Below are 21,589 nucleotides of genomic sequence, written 5' to 3' on the forward strand. Positions count from 1 at the left end.
AAAACTTATAAATCCATCAAGACAACTAACTCTGCTGCCTCTTTAACATAAAGGGGAATCTCTTGAATAGGAATTTCCTAACACCCAGTATCTGTAACACCTATTCTCCTACTCTGCAATTATGTATCAGAGGAAGATGTTACTTTAGTGGCACACTGAAATCATGGATATGGCCAGTATGGATTTAAACTAAGCAACTGAAAATACTACCTTTTCAGGAAAGAATAAACTAACAGGATTTAATTGGAAGGATAATACTGTTGTTGTGATGTTTTTACTGCATATATGTAACAGATAATTCCCTAACTCTAATGCTACTGAACTCATATAAATGATGTTGATGAAATGCTAATATTTTGGCATTGGCAAACTTTAATATTTTAAGTCCCACTTTATAAAGTCCAATAAACTAACACAGTAATGAAAAATGGCCCAGGTGAAAATATATATTTTTATAGGGTAAAAGTAATTCATATAGGTTTATTGTAATTATGGAATCAATAAATGTAAATAAGCAATCCTTCCCAATCTACATATGGGCAATGTCATACAAATATATGTTCCGCTAAATAAATCAACACTGAGAAGTGTAGTTGTTGAGACCTCTCTTTTGGGGGCTAATTTATTTTTGCAAGAAGACTTCCTGGAGATGAAAGGAGAGTGGTGCATGCCTTTAATTCCAGCTACATAAAAAATAAAAAGGGTTAAAGGATGCAGTTCAGTTCTGAGTGCCCCTGGGGGTTAACTTCTTAGTACTGAGGGAAAAGGAAAAAGAAAGAACAAGACTACAGTGTGAGTATGTTGAGAAAGTTATCTTGAGTACAAGACAAGAAAAGGAATACAGCCCTAAAAGAGGCATAAAGTTAAGCAAGGAGGGCTGGGGATGTATATCAATGGTAAAATACTTGAATAGCATGTATAAGGTCTTGGATTCACTTTCCAGTACTGGGAGGAAAAAAAACACACACACACAATCAAGCAAGTAATGGTAGAAATGACAGGGGACTCTTGTATTTAATTTAAAGCTGAAAGAATTCAAAGATATTAGTAGTAAAAATCTATAAAATGTTTGTGAACTAGAGAAAGTGAGTTTGGGTTTCTTTAAAGAGCCTGACTAAGATGGTGTACATGTGAAAAACTTGAATGGAGATGTAAGCTGTTATTGTGGTATTGTGATGATTTAACCACAAATGCCTTCCCTATTTAAATATTCTAATCAGTACTGTTAGTACACATACCTCGGAGAATTCTTTCCTCATGGCAACGAAGAAAGTCCCAGATTCTAACAGTGCCGTCATCAGAGCATGTAGCAAATTTATTATCCGTGGGTGAGAAACTGTTACGTGAAGACACACAGCAGGGGAAAGAAGTCAGCATTTAACAGATTATCTGTGCTTCTCAGACAGGGAAAAATAAAAACACTGTGCTGCATTATAAAAAGGAAAGGAAGTATCCAGTGAAGAAGCCCTTAAAGAGAATGTTGACAACACACGCATCTCATCAAAAGAAGACTTCAACCGAGTAGTTGTTTCAGTTTTCAATCATCAATATTCACACAATTTTAGCAGTGTATTGTCCTAATGCTACCCATGCTCCTCTTAGCGTATTTCCAACCATACCAGCAAAACAAAGGGAGCTGTTTTAAGTGTTGAAACTCAATATATTTGTACAATATTCCTGCATATAGTCATTTAAATCACACAGGAATACTGTTCAAAAAAACCACATCAGTTTCTGTCTCAGACACTTTGTGGAATGATAAACTTAAGAGCAAGCTACTAAAGATCAAATTGTAAACATTCCTACATACAATGTTTCTCATTTATTTAAAAGAGCTGTGGAAAAATGTTCACATCTTCCTGCCAAGCTAGCAAATGAATGTTGTACCCTTGGAGGAAAACTTTAAAATAGGGACATTCAAATTTGTGTTTAAAGCCAAAGAATCTGTTGCAAAAAAGGAAGCCAGTTTTACTTCCCAGTAGTGAAAGACCATCGAGTTGATCTCAACTCTAAGAATTCCCTTGAACTTCTGAATCTTAAAGAAAGGACCAACTGGGAAAACTCCAATTATGGGCATGACACTAAGGTCAAATCTATAAAGCAGAAGCACATATATCCAACAATTTTTGTGATTCTGAAAATAGAAACAAGTGACTGCAGTGGATGGTGTTTCCATAGAGTCAACCTCCTCTCACACATAGGTGGCACAACCTTAAAGAATGCTGCTTAACTTTATTCTGAGGCTGCAGCAATTCTTCAGGCTTCTTTTTGTAACTTTTTCCCCCAGTTTTACTATACATATCTCATTGATATGTAAAACATACAACTCACTGAAAATATTAAACTCCACTTATTATACATTTGCACAGCTGATGTTAACAGAGAATTAGAAGGTCCTAGAGTCTTCTTGACAAAGGTCTGCTTAGAGCTGCAAAGCTTGAAGAACCCATTCATTAACCCATTAATGTTTGCCACATCCAGAGAGTTATCTGTGAGGGTTTATAGTCCTATACTTTCCTTTTGAAGTCATGGCATAGCCAAGCCAACCAGGTCTTCACTTAAGCCTTTTTTTCTTGTAATTTGTGTGAATTCTGAAGGTGTTTTCTGAAGGCTTTAGATTTTATTCAGTTGTATGATTAAAGACTGAATTCTTTATTTGGAATGAAATATTCTTGTCTTACACAGTAGATAATAAAAAGGAATAACGTATACACATTATTAACCATAAATGAAAAGAGAAAACCAGTGCAAAATGCGGCAGACAATACATCTCTAACATATTGCAAAGGCTGATACCAGGACAACACTACTTCAGAAAGGTGCCAGCAAAATGGTGAATGTGTGAAAACAAGGAAAAATATTGTGTTTATAGGGTGCAGAAAGTTTCCCAGAATCTGACAGAGCCCATGCATCTCTGCACCCAGAATACACTTAGAGAATAATTTAACCATGACAATAGGGACTACAGAAAATGGTATATTGTGTATAAACCTGGCCTCTCTAATCGCCTCCTTATGTGCCTGGAACATCTTGACGTTGTTCATGTTCGACTGCCAATATTTCACATATCCTCCATGGTCTGCTGTCAACATCCACATGTCATTATGTGACCAAGTCATGGCCCTCACTGGGCTATCATGAGCCTGGGAAAAAAGAAAATATCTGTAAGTTACTATCTCAAATAACATATGATCAAAGGCTTATAGGAGCATGTACTAACTCAACAATAAATCATCCAACTGTAAACTTTCACAATGTGAGTAAGTGCCAATCTCAGATTCCTTACAGTACCACAGCATGAGCTACCAACTGATGATTAGTATTACCTGTAATATTGTTTCAAAATTGAAAGTGAGTCCATTCCACAATGTGAACTCTCCACTAGAAGCTCCAGTGACCAACCGTCTTCCTTCTGGAGTCCACTGTGGAGGAGGAAAAAAAATGACAGGTTACACATGGGCAACTTCACTCATTTTTTTTTTAATTTACAAAGGTGTTTGTTTTTTTTTTAACACATCAAGTAATCAATATTAAGTTGACAATACTTTCACTTAGTGGAGCTCCATTTATAAGCAGGTATTTTGTCAGAAAATAACCTGTATTAACACCATGCGGGAAAGTACATTATGAAGAAACAAATACACACTAAATTACAAGCACCTATGCACTCTAAAAAGCATTTCAAAATAAAATGCACCATATTCCTAGGCTACATAGTATATTAACATAAATAAGGTTGTTGGTCACCAAAAAAATTCAACAACTAATGAAAGAGTTGATGTCTTAGAACTGCTACACAACTAATGCAGGCAGAAAGTTATCAGTGTTTTATTTAAAAAAATTTTTTTTTAAAAATAACAATAGTAAGTACCAAGTTAAGGGTACCAAATGTCTTCTGCAAATAAACATACTCAAAATATTGGGTTAAGCTCTCTGCCATTCACAGTGCCAAGTCTTATGCTGATCTACTCCCAAACCATTAAAACCACAACTAATATTACAAATGTTTTAATTTACAATATGCATATGAACCAAATCTGTGATGAGCTACATAACTCAAAACATTCACAGTGTTCTTTTTGTTTTGTTTTTCCAAGTCTATACAATGGATTACAAACTAATTTTCCTTACAGGATGTAAATAAATAAAATCTCAAAATAACAATCCTTTTTTCCAAAACAAAAAGTATGTCAAAGACTTAAAAAATAGAAGTAAACCTATAGAAATAGCAAGACAAAATACATAAAATGAACACTATTTGGTAAATTACACAAATATGTGACAATTTGAGGTTTTATTGCTTATCTATATAAATCATAAATCAAGATTTATGATTATTATGAATGATATCCGCCTACTTTCCCATTACTATCAGTCAACAATGCTTACAATTAAACTTTAGATACAGAAACTGCAGTGTTCATTTCTTAATATCTTTAGGTTTTCTGTGTTTTCTTTTTAAAAGAAGGATATTAAAATTAGCTGTACAGTACAACCCACTGACCAAATCTCTTGATAAAAAAAAATATACGATATACTAGTTGGTTCTACTTACACAAAAATGATCTTTAATGATATTTCTATTGCCTTAGGTATCTAAAGCAAATAGGAGGCTTAAGACCAACTGCAACAATTTCTATGTAGCTCAAACTAGCATCTTTCAGTCCCTCCCAGGTCTCCTTTCTATCTGCATACCTCTTAAATATCAAATCTGCTTATTCTCTTAATTTGCCATTAATATCTGCCATGACTCTTTTTTCTTCTCCCCCCCGCCCGTACTTTATTTTTCAATTGTTGTTTGCTCAATGTTGACTATTAATCATCGTACAACTCTGAATACAGCTAATCAACAAGTACATTTTTAGGAAATGGAATAATCAAAATACAAAGAATATTATTATGCTATCATCTACAGGAATATTAACTGAATGCCTGGAAAATGGAGATGAGAAAATGTTTTACTACAAATCCCTCAAAATTTTAAATTTTTAAGCCATGTGAATTCATGACTGACTGTAAAACTATATTTTAAAATTTCATTGTTGGGGCTGTAGCTCAGTGGCAAAGCACTTGCTTTGTACATGTGAGGCACTGGGTTCAATCCTCAGCACCACATAAAATAAACAAATAAAATAAAGGTATGCTGTCCATCTACAACTACAAAATAATTTTTAAAAAAAATTTTTTTTTTCAGTGAAAGTGTATTGAGTATCTACTATATTCCTTCATGGAGCTGACAAGTATGAACCACACAATTCTTCAGTTACATTCATGCATTTTCCTTCCTTGTAACTATTAACACCTAGGGATTTTTCATTTACTCAGGGTGCTGCTTTTCTCAAGTAACAAAAGCATTCTTATTGAAGGATAAGTCTGTAACTTTATATCTAAGGAAACTGCAATATGAAGAAAAACAATTAAAACTGAAAAGTCAGTTTACTAAATGTGGACACTTTGGATAAATAATTATTTCAAGTTAAAATTTATGAAAAATAAACTAATTATTATCCCAGACCCACATTTAAGTTAACATTTGATTTTTGTTTTGTCAAATACATTCTCAGACTAACACAGGATTAATTTTTCAAAACATAAATAATTATCCAACAGAATACTTACCCTGACAACAAATACTGGGCATTTTACTTTATTTGTTGATGTCCGAACAAATTTTGTTGTTACTGCATTCATAGGATTATTTAACATTCCTATAGGTGGAACCAGCTGCAAAACAAGAAAACTGTGTTTTCAGAGGTCCTTATTACACTCAGGGCAGAAACCAGGCCATGGCAAGGTAATTTCAGCGTCTAAAATTCAGAGCAGGCTTGGTGGCGCACACATTTAACTCGAAATGCCTGAGAGGCAAAAGGATCACAAATCTGAGGGCAGCCTGGGCAACTTAGGGGGACCCTGTCTCAAAATTTAAAAAATAAAATGAGTTGGGGGTGCAGCTCAGTGGTAAAACACTTTTGGGAAAGGAGAGGTGGGAGGGGAGGGTAAAGGATGAATTCAGGACTACAAGACTTTTTAAAACCTATTGTAATAAAAGGAAGATTGTGAGTTCGAAGCCAGCCTCAGCAAATGGGAGGCACTAACCAATTCAGTGAGACTTTGTCTCTAAATAAAGTTCAAAAAAGGACTGGGGATGTGGCTACACAGTGGTTGAGCACCCCCTGAGCTCAATCCCTGGTACTCAGAAAAGCCCCACTATTGTAATATAACTAGTTTGTGTTAATTAAAAGAAGAAAAGTGAGATATGGGAGGGTAAACACCAGTTATTATTAAACAAATCCCATCACAGATTATCAGATGTTCTTGATTACTTCTTAAAGTCAACTCCATTAAACATGTTCACACTGGGTTTAAAGTTTAAAATTTTGAAATTTAAAATTTTAAGTTTCAAGTCTTAAATTAACTTTCCTATTACAAGACTTTTGGTTCAATATTTTGTTGAACACTGCTTTACATCCCAAATCAACAGTTCATCCATCATGTCTTTTAATAAAAGAAATATTTAAATAGAGACAAAATATAATCCATGATTCATACAAATGTGTTACATTACCCTTTCAGAAACCTTTTAGTATAATTATAAAAATGTAGAAAGAAAAGAACATTGTGAACTTGAATTCACCTATTTTTAGGCTTAAATGTCAAAGCAAAGAAATTTTTATTCAGCTTATATGACCTGTCTTATACTTACATCATTATAATAACCTGCGTCAGGCTGAATTGCCCTCATATCTCTCTGGTCTCTTTGCCATATTCTATTCTGTTAAAATAAACAAACAGATCAGTTAATAAGTATAGGTCTCATTATCAATGTGAAATTAATTATTAACAAAATGTAAGGTATATTAAATGGGGAGAAAACAAAAAATGTTATTTTCTAAGGGCTGGGGGTGTATCTCAGTGGCAGAGTGCTTGCCTAGCATGTATGAGGCCATGGGTTCAATCCCAGAACCACCAAAAAAAAAAAAAAGTTATTTTCTAAAACAGAATCCAGAGCAGACCAAAAACCAATCAATATTAACAGTAATGTTAGAAAGTTAAGGAAAATAAAGAACTAATAAGAAAAAAGTAGGGCTGATAGAAGTTTAGGCTGACCCCTACCTTGCTTTTATTTACCATCTCAGAGTTGCTTCCACCCTATAATAGGATCTCAACCTTAATTAGAGTCCTTTTTACAACTAGAAGTCTCTTATTATTTCATATACACTGGAGGTTTAACAAATGCTTTAAGGTTGGCCTGAATATTAAAGTACCTTATTTTGATCTGTTATGAACTTTGAGAACAAACTCAATATTTATTATATCTTTATATTTAAGTGGTGCTGAGGATGCAACCCAGTGACTCATGCATGCTAGGCGAACACACTACCATTTGGCCACAACCCCAGTCCGAGAACAAAGTCAATTTCTAAAGTGAAGTTCTACCTTAAATAATTTTGCAAAAGATTAATCATGCACCAATTTTTTAAAAAGTGAATTGAGGTAAAGTGAGGCCCTTTTTATGTGGCTTCATCTGAAATTACAGTTCACCCAACTAATTCAAGCAATACAAGTATACTTACTTCTCTACATTCAGGCAACTTTCAAGAAACCAAAATTTGGTTATCTTACCTCCAAATACTTAATTACGGATGGATTGTAGTCTATGGTTTTTCGGTTTACAGCTTTTCTCATTCGTTTTCCATCAAAGGTAAGCTGCTGCATTGCTTGCTGCTGTGCAAAGTCAGGTCGCTTATAAAACAGTTGTCGAGGTGCCTGGTGTTGGAACCGTGGCATGTGGAAAAAACGAGGAGGAGAACCAATTTCTGTGGCCATGGTGATGTTTTCCTTCTAGTACACTAGGACAGGAAAAAAGTACTTTCATTCAATATCAGCAATCTCCTTCCAGCAAGTACTAAGGATCAAACCCAGGGCCTTGCACTTGCTAGGCAAGCACTACCACTGAGCAACATCCTCAGCCCATGAAAACATTTTTAAATGCACATTTTTTAATGCTTTTCCCCCTTTTATAATATATATCATTTTTACTTTTCAATCAATCTACTTAAAATAAATATGAAATGAGTGGCAGAGACCACTTATACATTTGAAAACAGTTACTAGGTATAAAACACAGAGATACAATTAAAACCTCTTCTGTACAAATATGAGGAAAATGACTGAGGTCAAATGCAAAACAATTTGTTGAGTAAAACTTGCATTGAGCCAGGCAAGGTAGTGCCCACCTGTAATCCCAGTGACTAAGGAGGCTGAGACAGGAGGATTATAAGTTCAAAACCAGCTTCAGCGATGGCAAGGCACTAAGAACTCAGTGAGACCCTGTCTCTATATATAGGGCTGGGGATGTGGCTCAGTGCTCCTGGATTCAATCCCCAGTACTGACCCCCACCACCACCAGAAAAACTGTACTGAAAAAAAAGGCCTTTAACTTTTTCTTGAGGGCTGGGATCATAGCTCAGTGGTAGAGCACTTGCCTAGCTCATGTGAGACACTGGGTTAGATTCTGAGTACCACATAAAAATAAATACATAAACATATACAGAAAAACTTTTCCCTAAATACCCAAGTACTACTTGTATTCCAGAAATAGATTCGGCATGAAGAAAAGAAAAAAATACAATTGCATTTCAAATGAAGAGTCACCCCTAAATTAAACAAAACAAACCACCTCACCATACAGTGATCAGGCTTCATATATGCTTTATATGCTTCAGCTCCACATCGTGCAAACCATTAAGTTATGTGGCAATTTGTAAAACTGAGGCTACTATAGATAACCTCAAGGACTCTTTTCACTCAAAGATACTGTTTTGTATGAAATACTTATTCCTTTAGCCAATCTAGTGACTAATCTATTGAACAAATTGGAAAACACACTTAATTATCCATGATCGTGTGCTCAAGTCCATGTCTGCATTATAATTTTGCTTCTAGTCCCAACTACTCACAAAGTACCTTTTTTTTTTTCTTTTTATAGTCATAGTCATATACTATGATTTACAGTTGAACATAAAACTGGATGGGCAAAAAATGTAAATGCTTTTCTTAAAAGAAAAGTTAGGACAGCTGGGCACAGTGGCACACGCATGTAATCCCAACAACTCAAGAAGCTAAGATAGAAGGATCACACGTTCAAGACCAGCCTTAGAAACTTAGCAAGACCCTATCTCAAAAGGGGGGGGCGGGGAGCTGGGGATATGACTCAGTGGAAAAGTGCCCCTGGGTTAAATTCCCAGTATCAAAAAACAGCACCACTGCCACCTCAAAAAAAGTCATGACAACTTTCACATTTTAGAAAACGCTAAACAATTCACTCATTTACAGAACCTAAACATCTAGTTAAGGTAACAAAAACTACATACAAGGACTAACAAAACCTCAACTTTGGGGATAACGTAGATTGAATAGGAAAGTATTCTTAACAAAGATAATTCAAACTAGAAAAAGACACAAGAAGATGAAAAGATCTTCCATGTTGACAGGCAGAATTAATGCTGTTAAAATGGCCATACTGCCAAAAGCAATACAGAGATTCAATGTAATTCCCATCAAAATACCAATGACATTATTACAGAACTATAACAAAAAAAGTCCTAAAATTTATTTGAATAAAAGACCCAGAGAAGCCAAAGCAATGCTGTAGGCATCACAATACCTGACTTCAAAATATACTAGAGCTAGAATACAATCCAACTAAAAACAGGAATACGGTCTATTTCTTACAGTAAAATGAACTAGCTAAAAATCAACTAATTCCACAAATGTGATCCAAAATCAACTTACTAACTGCTTCATACAATTTAGTACAATGAGCTTTCAAGTAAATTGAGGTTAGAGAGGAGGCTCTGGCTTCAAAAACAAAACAAAGCCAAAAATCCCACACCCTGAAGGATCATAAACAGGCCTGAAGTATAAAGTAGCAATTTTTCTTTAAACCAAAAATTATATCCTATTGGTGGTTCTTGAAATCAAAAGGGTTGACAAGCAACCTTGAAGATTAAAAAAAAATAGAATATATGAATAGTGCACATTTGAAAGAAAAGAACTGTTCTTAATTTCTGCTACCACTGTATATCAATAAGCAAAAGAAAACCACATATAACCTCTATCTAGTATGGGCACAGTGCCTAGCCCATAGTAACTATGACACCAGTTATCAAATCCAAAATTTCTACTAATCAAAGCATCTGGTCAACACAAGCAAACTAAGATAACAGAGTTTTAACTGAAAGCAGATTCGTAGTTTATTTTTTAGTATTTTTTAGTTATACAAGGACAACATCTTTATTTATATATATATATAATTTTTGTGTGGTGCTGAGGATCGAACCCAGTGCCACACATGTGAGAGGCAAGCTCTCTGCCACTGAGCCACAACCCCAGCCCAGATTAGTAGTTTATTAACTTGCTAGGATAACAAATACAATCACTGTAGTGCTCTTAAAAACAATGAAAGTTGGACTGCAGTTGTGGCTCAGTGGTACCGAACTTGCCTATGTGAGGCACTGGGTTCGATTTTCAGCACCACATATAAATAAAAAAAATAAAGATCCACTGACAACTAAATAATATTTTAAAAAATAATGACGAAAGTTTTGAGATTCACACTAACATTAAATTCCTGGCCCCCAGTTTTAGAACCTCAGCCTGGGAACCTCTGTTTTAGATTATCTCCAGTACATTAGGTTCTGGTCTGAGAATCTAACCTAAAAGAGATTTTTAAATTTTTTTTTCCTAAAAGAAATCTGATGCCTAATATATCACTGAACATTGAGGGATCTACATGACTAGGACTAGGCCAGTAACAAAATGATCAATATTTTTTTCTCTTCAAAGTACAAACATTTAATAATATAGAGGCTGAAAAAAATTAGTAGAATATTTAGTCTTTTAAATGACAACAAGGAAGCTGTTTAAGTCTTTAAAAGTTCTTACAATTCTATATCTTGATCGTGATAGTAGATACATGAATCTATGCAAAAGTCATATATTATATGCTTTCATTTATATGACATTTATGAAATGAAGAAATGGCAGAAATGGGGAAAGGAATAGTGGTCACCAGGAGTCAGAAATGGTACACAGGTGTGGTTACAAAAGATCTCTTGTAGTAATGAACTGTTAAACTAGACTATGGTAACAGATACACAAATATACAGTAAAACATATCAGAACATATAATCCATATGATAAAACTACAGAACTGTATGCACACACACAAGCGAGTACAAGTAAAACTGAAAGAAGTTTGTATAATATGTACATCAAATGACTGTCAATATTCTGCATGTTACTTTGAACTTGGGCTTTAACAATGACTTCAATGTGCCATTTCAAAAGCACAACTTATAATAAATCAGACTTCTTAAATATAAGTAACAACTCAGTATTTCAAGTGCAATTCTGTGATAGAGAAATCTGTACCACCAACAGTTTTCAGTGGATTACTGGGTATGGTTTTATTCCCTTTCATCAGCATGCAAAGCAAGGTTTTCCATTTTACACTATTTTTCTTAACTGGATTGTATTTTAACACCTGTTTTAGCCAATAAAAACTGGGCAAAGGAGGCTGGACAGGTAGCTGAGAGGTTTAAAAAAAACCTGACAAATTAATTCTCAAGGGATTTCTGAATTTGCCTCAGCAAAAACCAGATAAAAACTATGTAATATTTTCTAAATAAGGTAATTAAACCATAAAGTCACCTCCAAAATCAGGAATAAGAATCCAAACATAAAAGTCTGAGTCAAAGCCAGCGTCTCCAAATTTTGCTACAAGTTGCAATCAAATCACAATCTAATAAATAAGTAAATAAAGCAAGCCGTTTTCATTCTGATTTAATGACAAGGGGTATGAACTGGGCAGCAGATACTTTAAGACTTCCCAAGTGATTTTAAAGTACAACAAAATTTGGGAACCTCTGGATTAAGTACTTTAGGTTACTTCTGAAGGAGTTTCCCTATGAGAGTAAGTCATTAAACTTGTATCATCTTAGGTCCCCTTTCTTCCCCCTCCCCCCACCAGTGGGGGTGAAGATGGGGCCTGGAAGTCAGGGCCTACAGTAAGGTAGGCAAGTGCTCTACTACTGAGATATAATCCTAGCCAGGCTCCCTTCACCCTTAAAAATTGAAAATCCCTGCCGAATTTTTGTTTACTGAGGTATTTATAGATATTTGCCATATTAGTAATTAAAATTGTAATAAGCAGGGCATGGTAGCATGCACCTGGAACCCCCAGAGACTCAGGAAGTTCAGGCAAGAGACTCAACTTCAAGGTCAGCCTCAGTAATTCAGGCCTGTAATCCCAGCAGCTGGAGAAGCTGAGGCAGGAGGATTTTGAGTTCAAAGCCAGCCTCAGCAAAAGCAAGGTGCTAACCAACTCATGATCCTGTCTCTAAATAAAATATAAAATAGGGCCAGGGATATGGCTCAGTCTTTGGGTACTCCTGAGTTCAATCCCGGTACAAAAAAAAAAAAAAAAAAAAAAACCCTGGGGATGTAGCTCAGTGATAAAGTGACACTGAGTTCAAAAAACGATGGTTAAAAAATAAAATTGTTACTGATTCACTTTATAAATTTTATAGTAAGTCCATTTTAATATCTTATAGTGACTATCTTCCCTTCCCTAAAAACAATTAAATCAGCATTATTTTTCACATTTTTGTGAAATGTTTTAAGATCTAGTTCAATTAAAAACAGCTACCTTCTCGCAACTGGCTTCACCACTGGCACTATTATTTGTGACACATACAAAACTATATGAAGCCAGGTATGGTGGTACACACCTGTAATCCCAGTGGCTCAGACCGCTAGTTCAAACAAGCCTCATCAACTTATCGAGGCCCTAAGTAACTCAGTGAGACCCTGTCCTGACATAAAATACAAAAAAGGCTAGGGATGTGACTCAGTGGTAAAGTTATTGTAGATACTCTTTGCTATTCAAAAAAAAAAAACTTGACAAGTGATAATTATTAAACATTAACTACATCATATCATCTGAAATTCTATTAATAAACTTTTTTTTTTGAGAGAGAGAGAGAGAATTTTAATATTTATTTATTTTTTTTTTTTAGTTTTTGGCAGACACAAAATCTTAGTTTGTATGTGGTGCTGAGGATCGAACCCGGGTCACAGGCATGCCAGGCAAGCGCACTACCGCTTGAGCCACATCCCCAGCCTATTAATAAACTTTTTATAGTTACATTAAAATACACTACTTTATCTTATAATTTGAATAGAACTTTTTTACCCACTCATGATTTTGTAACATAATGCATTCATTATTTACTAATTTCTGAGAATTATGCTTATCATTCAATTGTGGTCACATCTTATTCATTCATTCATTCATTCATTCATTCATTCATTTATGGTACTGGGGATTGAGCCTGGGGTCAACTGTGGTCACATCTTATTCATTCATTCATTCATTCATTCATTCATGGTACTGGGGATTGAGCTTGGGATTGAGCCACATCCCCAGCTCTATTTTGTATTTCATTTAGAAACAGGATCTACTGAGTTGTTTAGCCTCTCGCTTTAGCTGAAGCTGGCTTTGAACTCGTGATCCTTCTGCCTCAGCCTCCCCAGCCACTGCGATTAGAGGCGTGTCACGTGCCACTACGCACATTTCTTATAAAATACAATCATCTTGACTAAAGCCACCACTAGACTCATCATAAAATGTATTAATTATTGTGAATATCAACTTTACAATGACAGAAACAAGCTTTCTAAAACTCTAATCTTGAAAATTCACTTTTTTTTTTTATAACTGCTGACAGTTGATACTGACAGTTGTTTCCCTTGAAGCAATGGAATCCTTTCATTTATTTTCAAGAAAAATGTCCGTCATGCAAACAGGTCTGAATGACATAATTTATCATTCTTTTCTTTTTTTTTTTTTAACATAAGACTATGTTTTAGAGCAGTTTTAGGTTCATAGCAAAACTGAGCAAAATGTAGAGTTCCCATATACTCTCCCCAAAAAAATAAACATCCCTGCATGAGTAGTGCATGTTATCATCCATGAACCAACACTGATATATTGTTTATCACCCAGTGTCCATAATGTGCATTACAGTTTACTCATGGTGTGCATTCCTTGAGTTTTAACAAGTATATAATGCTATATATCTACTATATCATACAAGATATCATACAGCATAGATGTAAAAGAGCTGGGGGTATAGATCAGAGACAGACCTCCTGCCTAATGTGTGTGAGGCCCTAGATTCCATCCCCAGCACAGGAGGAATAGGAAGAGAAGGAGAAGAAGAAGAGAAAAAAAAAAAGGAAAAAGAGGAGACGAAGAAGATAATGATGATGAAAATGAAGGCAACTACCACGGAGAATTCTTCTGTGTGTCAGAGGAGGGGAGACTAAATCCTGTGCACCCTACCTATTTATCCTCCTTCCCTCCACCAAACCCCTGGCTACTTTTCAGTTTCCATAGTTTTGCCCTTTCCAAAAAGCTATAGGATTAAAACTATTCAGTATGCAGCCTTTTCAGATTGGCTTCTTTCACTTAGCCTCATGCTCTTAAGGTTCCTCCAGGATTCTAGGCTTTTACAATGTTATGGATATGACAGAATTTGTCCATCCATTAAATTACTAAAGGACTTTTTTCTCTTTTCAGCAATACTACAGATTGAACAAAAGAATTTATGCATGCTAGGCAAGCACTCGACCACTGAGCAGCAACCCCAGCCCATTTGCGTTGAGCCAATAAGCTGCCAATGCTGGCCTCAAACTTGCCATCCTTCCACCTTGGTATTACAGTGTGTAGCACTACACACAGCTCTGAAAGGTCTTTTGGTTATTTCTAAGTTCTGGCAGTTATGAATCAAGCTGCTATAAACATTCATGTGCTGGTTTCTGTATGAAGGCTATTTTTAACTCCTTTAGGTAAATACCAAAAACACAGTTACTACTGTATGGTGAGTATGCTCAGTTATGTCCCCCCCCCAAAAAAAAAAAACCTGCCAAATTGTATTCCGAAATGGCTGCACCATTTTACATTTTCACCAGCAATAAGTAAAGGTTTGTGTTGCTCTTTATAACTGAAAGGATTTGGTGTGGCCAGTACTTCAGATTTTAGTCAACCTTACAGGCTTTTACATGCCTGTTGTTTCATTTTGCAATTCCCTAATAACATACAATATTGGGTATCTTTCCATAGACTCAGGTAACATTGTGTATCTTCTTAATAAAGTGTTTACTCGGGCTGGGGATGTGGCTCAAGCGGTAGCGCGCTCGCCTGGCATGCATGCGACCCAAGTTCGATCCTCAGCACCACATACAAACGAAGATGTTGTGTCCGCAGAAAACTAGAAAATATTGAAAAATTTTCTCTCTCTCTCTCACTCTCACTCTCTTTAAAAAAATAAACAAAGCAAAATAATTGTCTTTAAAAAAGTGTTTACTCAATCTTTATCCATTTTACAACCAACTTATTTGCTTTCTTTTTCTTTCTTTTCGACTGAGAACTGGGCCAAGATATGTTTAGCCATTGAGCCATACCTAACGCCCCTCCCCCTTTTTTTGGTTTTTGTTTGCTTGTTTGTTGTGTTTTTTAAAGGGGGGGAGGGAGGGGGGAGGGAGAGAGAGAGAGAGGGAGAGAGGGAGAGAGGGAGGGAGGGAGGGAGAGAGGGAGAGAGGGAGAGAGGGAGGGAGGGAGGGAGGGAGGGAGGGGGAGGATTTTAATATTTATTTTTCTGTTTTTCAGCGGACACAACATCTTTTTTTTTTTTATATGTAGTGCTGAGGATTGAACCCAGGCCACATGCATGCCAGGCGAGCGCGCTACCACTTGAGGCACATCCCCAGCCCTGCTTTTTGTTTTTGAGACAGAGTCCTGATAAGTTGCTTAGGGCCTGGCTAAGTAACTGAGGCTGGCTTTGAACTTGTGGTTCTCCTGCCTCAGCCTCCTGAGTTGCTGGAAATACAGGCATGTATTATTTGTTATTTGTTTTCTTATTGTTCAAAAGAGTTTTTTCCTTTGCTTCTTTCCTGTATTTTAAACCAAGGGACACTCTACCACTGGTCTACATCCCCACCCCTTTTTATTTTGAGTCTGTCTCAGTAAAGTGTCAAACTCTCCTTGAACTTGTGAACTCCTACCTCAGCATTTCTGAGTAGCTAGCTGGATTTACAGTTATGTGCCATAGCACCTGACTTTTTGGGGGTGGGGGTGGAGGGAGTGCGCCAGGAATTGAACTCAGGGCACTCAACTACCAAGCCACATTCCCAGCCCTATTTTGTATTTTATTTAGAGACAGGGTCTCACTGAGTTGCTAAGTGCCTCACCATTGCTGAGCCTGGCTTTGAACTCAGGATCCTCCTGACTGAGCCTCTGGGATTACAGTCATGTGCCACCACGCCCAGCTGCACCTAACTTTTTTTGTGTGTGGTGCTGGGGATTGAACCCAGGGCCCTGTGCATGTAAAGCAAGCATTCTATCAACTGAGCTATATCCCCAGCCCTGCACCTGACTATTTTTAAGCATTCCTTGCATATAATAGCTTGCCTGTTCATAATCTTGAGTAATATTTAAAGTTATATGTAATAAAATTCACTTTTAAGTTCATGTCTAGGTGCATGTATATTTTGATAATTGTACAGTATCATGGAACAACCACAATAAAGATACAGAACAGAAGCCAAGGGTGGTGACACACACCTGTAATCTTAACTCTTGGGAAGCCAGGCAGGAGCATCACAAGGTTTGATACCAGCCTCAGCAATGTGGCAAGACACTGTCTCAAAAAAATGAAAAGGACAGGAAGGGCAGCAGAATAGAATAGACATTATGATTGCTGTATGTATATAGGTGACTCTATAAACAGTGTGATTCTGCAATCCGTACAATCAGAAAAAATGAGAAATTATACCCCAATGATTCAAATGTATGAATTGCCAAGATCATTGTAATGTTATGTGTAGCTAAAATAAATAAATAAATAGGGCTGGGGTATAACTCAACAGAAAAGTATCCCCATTATCCCTCTCCTACCACTATTCCTAAACTCTAGCAACCACTAACCTGTTCCCTACCATCAAGTTTGTTTTTATCAAATATCATACAAATAAAACCACACATACTGTATCCTTTTGTTTTGTTTTGTTGGGCACTGGGGATTGAACTCAGAGATAGTCAACCATTGAGCCACACCCCCAGTCCTATTTTGTATTTTATTTAGCATCTCACTTTTGCTAAGGCTGGCACTGAACTCTGGATTTTCCTGCCTCAGCCTCCGGAGCTGCTGGGATTACAGGCATGCACCACCAAGCCCGGCATACTATAGCCTTGTGAGATTAGCATTTTTCATTTAGCACAATGTTGTTAATAATAATTCCTTTCTTGCCAGATGGTTGGCACATACCTGTAATCCCAGCAACTCAGGAGGCTGAGGAAGAGAATAGCAAGTACTATGTCAGCTTCAGCAAGTTAGCACAACTTAGTGAGATCCTGTTTTAAAATTAAAAAAAAAAAAAAGCTGGGGCTATAGATCAGTGGTAAAACATATCTGGGTTCAATCTCCAGTAGCCCTGCCCCCAAAATCCCTTCTTTTATTGCTGAATGTGGTGGAGCTATCACAGTTTATTATTTATTTACCAGGGACATTTAGAATATTTGCACTGTCTTGCAATTTCAACAAAATTACTATAAACATTAGCGTATAGATTTTGGTGTGTGCTGCCCATGGTGATGCACACTTATAATTCCAGCAACACAGGAGTTTGAGGCAGGACTGCCAAGTACAACTTAGTGAGGTACTGTCTCAAATTTTTTTTAAAAAACTGGGGTGGGGCTGGGGTTGTGGCTCAGTGGTAGAGCACTTGCCTCGCATGTGTGAAGTCCTGAGTTCGATGCCCAGTACCACATAAAATAAATACATTAAATACAAGTATCGTGTCCATCTACAACTAAAAAAATATTTTAAAAAAGAACGAACTGGGGTGCAGCTCAGTGGGAAAGCACCCCTGCGTTCAATCTCCAGTCAAAAATAAATTAATTGGGCTGGGGCTGTAGCTTGCTTAGCATGTGTGAGGCACTAGATTCAATTCTCAGCACCATATAAAATAAATTAAATAAAGGCATGTGTTCATCTATAACTAAAAAACAAATTTTTAAAAAATTAACTAGATAATTGATTCATTAAATTATTGAATAATAAAGGTATTGTGTCCAACTACAATTGAAAAATAAATATTTTTAAAACAAAATACATACATGCACAGAGATTAATTTTGGTGTAAATGTATTGGGTACATCTCTTAGTAATGTTTGGGGTAAATTGTTGAGAGCCACAGCCAAAGGGGCCCCAGCAAACTTCCAGCTGCCAGCAACCAGCTGCCAGCTGATGATTGGCTCACAGCGGCCCCAGCAACATCTAGCTGATTGGCTCCTCTGCGGTGATGTTCATTGGGCTGTTTCCCTGCCCTTCAGACTGCCGGCTGATGATTGGCTCACAGCGGCCCCAGCAACATCTAGTTGATTGGCTCCTCTGGGTGATGTTCATTGGGCTGTTTCCCTGCCCTTCAGACTGCCAGCTGATGATTGGCTCACAGCGGCCCCAGCAACATCTAGCTGATTGGCTCCTCCACGGAGCTGCTCATTGGGGGACTTCTTTGGCTCCGCCCACGCAACCCAGCCAATCGGCCTCAAGAACAGGAGGATTGTGGGAGGTGGTGAGGGTTGTGTGGGGGTGAGAGGCTTGTGGGAAGCCGGTGGTGGCAGTTGGGCTCTGAGGGGTTTTCCCTGAGGAGCTGTTTTGTTTGGCTTTGTAGTTCTAAAAATAAAGTTAGTTTCTTTTGACAAGTGGCTCCTGAATTGTGCCCAGCCAGACTGCGGCAGTAAATCTCTCAGGGAAAAATCTAGGATTCAAACTGTTAGGTCATATAAATTCCATATTTAATCTTATGGAAATCTGCCAAGCTGGAATTGAAAATTCCAGTTATCTAATAACTGGTATTATCAGTTCTGGGGAGGAGAGCATTGTTTGTTTCTTGGCCTTTCTAATAGGCAAGTAATGATCTCATCATGGTTTCATTTTGTATCTCCCTGATGACTTAAGAAAGTCACACATTCGGGCTGGGGATATGGCTCAAGCGGTTCACTTGCCTGGCATGCGTGCAGCCCGGGTTCGATCCTCAGCACCACATACAAACAAAGATGCTGTGTCCGCCGAAAACTGAAAAATAAATATATTTTTTAAAAAATTCTGTCTCTCTCTAAAAAAAAAAAAAAAAAAAGAACCTCAAGAAAAAAAAAGAAAGTCACACATTCTTTTGCAACTTTTCTTGTGTTTATTTGCTTTCTGGATATGTTTTTTGGCAAAAATCTGCAAATTTCTTACTGAGTTGCTTTCTTTGTACCAGGAATGGAACCCCCATGGGCAGTCAACCACTGAGCCATACCCTCAGTCCTTTTTTGTACTTTAGAGACAGGGTCTTGCTATGTTGCTTAGGGCCTCAATAATTTGCTGAGGCTGAGTCTGAACTTGAGATCCTCGATGCCTCCTGAGCCTCTGAGATTACAGGCATGAGCCACTGAGCCTGGCCTGTTATTTTCTTAATGTTAAGTTTTTAATTTCTATCTGTAATCTGCCCTTTGTCAGGTATGTGATTTCCAAATATTTTCTCTCAGTCTGTCACTTCTTTCATTCTCTTCTTGGTATCTTTTCTTCCCCCACTTATGTACGAGGGATTGAACACAGGAGTGCTTAACCACTGAGCAACATCCCCAATTTCTGTTTTTATTTTTCATTTTGAAACAGGGTATCACTAAACTGCTGAGACTGGCCTGGAACTTGCCATCCTCCTGCCTCAAGTCTCTCAAGTGGCTGGGTTTACAGGCCTATACTACCATGCCCAGTTACTTCTTTAAAGCGCAGAGAGTTTTTTTATTTGGTTTGGTTTGTTGTTGTTGTTTTGTTTTGTTTTGTTTTGTTTTGTTTACATGCTGGGGATAGAAGCCAGGGCTTTATGTATGCTAAGCAAGCATTCCATGCCAACCCTGAAGAGCAGATATTTTTAATCTTGATGAACTCCAATGTATCAATTTGTTATTTTGTGCTTTTAATTATCTCTTTTTAAAAAAAAAATCTTCAGCCAGTGGAACATGCTATAATCCCAGGGGCTCAGGATGCTGAGGCAGGAGGATTTTGTGTTCAAAGACAGACTCAGCAACTTAGCAAGGTCCTAAGCAACTCAGAGAGACCCCGTCTCTAAATAAAACATAAAAAGGGCTGGGGTTGAGGCTCAGTGGTTTAGCATCCCTGGGTTCAATCCCAGGTACCATTTTAAAAAACAAACAAACCTTTATTGAAGTCAAAGCTAAAAAGATATTTTCCAAGTTCAAAGCCAGCCTCAGCAATTTTGCAAGGCTTACCTAAGCAACTTAGTGAGACCCTGTACCAAAAATTTATCAAAAATTTAAAGAAATAAGAAATAAAAAGGCTGGTACGTGTTTCAGTGGTTAAGCACCCCTCGATTCAACCCTGGTAACCCCCCCCCCAAAAAAAGAAAGAAAAAAACAGTGTCTCAGCGATCTTCATTTTTCTGACATATTACATCATTTTTACAAACAACTTATACAATTATTTAGGCTTTCTCTTATTTCTTTCATCAATGTTTTAAATCCTTTGTACATTTTGTCAGATGTATACCTAAAGTTTTCAGTTTTGTAGCACTAGGAATCAAATCTACAACATCGTACATATAGGCAAGCACTCTACCACTGAGCTATATCTGCAGTTCTGTTTTTTTTTTTTTTCTTCTAGATCTGTTCATTGCCAGTACACAGAGATGGAATTCTTTTTTTTTTTTAATAATACCAGGTTGCATATGAGATGATGTTAATACCTAAAGAATCAGCCACAAATGCCACTCGTTAGCCAGAAATGTTTTATTTCGAGAGAATATTACTTCAAGATTCTTTTTCTGGTTTTTGTTTTGGTAGTGGGGACTGAATCCAGGGGTGCTTAGTAACTACATCACACCCCCCCCCAATCCTTCTTATTTTTTAAGACAGGGCCTAAGTTGCTTAGGGCCTTAATAAATTGCTGAGGCTGGCCTCAAACTTGTGATCTTCCTGCCTCAGCTTCCCTAATCACTGGAATTACAGGTATGCAACACCATGCCCAGCTGCAATTAATTCTTACATATTGTCCATATTCACTACAACCTTGCTAAACTCACATATTAATTCTAGAAGCTTTCTTACAGATTTCTTGCAATTTTTCTACAAAGACAATTATATGAAAAACAGGGACAATTTTATTTCTTTCTTGTTTTGTTTTGTTTTTATATGGTAATAGCTATCAAATTTTTTTAAGTGCTCTTTTCAGGACAAAAAAAAAAATCTCTTTTATTGCTAGTTCTTATGAATTTTTATCACAGGCCAGGTATGGTGGCAGATGCCTATTATCCCAGCTACTTAGGAGGCTGCTGGTGTGGCCAGCAGTTCCAGTATAAACCACTTATGCATTACTGGGTGGCTGCCAAATCAAATGAAAGTCACCTTTCTATAATTCTCTGTTAGGATCACTTGAGCACAGGATTTAGAGGCCACCTG

The 21,589-nt window shown here is 36.9% G+C and overlaps 1 protein-coding gene across 10 annotated transcripts in view; it reads right to left on the reverse strand.

The window, feature by feature from the left end:
* WDR33 (WD repeat domain 33) overlaps positions 1-21,589 on the reverse strand; it is a 113,040-nt gene that overhangs the window by 62,576 nt on the left and 28,875 nt on the right. For 5 of the 10 annotated variants that reach the window (XM_081261837.1, XM_081261846.1, XM_081261845.1 and 2 more), the window contains exons 2-7: positions 7,624-7,850; positions 6,704-6,772; positions 5,620-5,724; positions 3,327-3,422; positions 2,992-3,143; positions 1,239-1,336 (exon numbers count right to left, since the gene is read on the reverse strand). In XM_081261837.1, coding sequence (XP_081117963.1) covers positions 1,239-1,336; positions 2,992-3,143; positions 3,327-3,422; positions 5,620-5,724; positions 6,704-6,772; positions 7,624-7,827 — 724 coding nt within the window. In that variant the 5' untranslated portion in view covers positions 7,828-7,850. The other 5 variants (XM_081261840.1, XM_081261839.1, XM_081261842.1 and 2 more) reach the window with 5 other exon arrangements.

This window comes from Spermophilus citellus (assembly GCF_964194105.1).
Source record: "Spermophilus citellus genome assembly, chromosome: 11".
Lineage (NCBI taxonomy): Eukaryota > Metazoa > Chordata > Mammalia > Rodentia > Sciuridae > Spermophilus > Spermophilus citellus.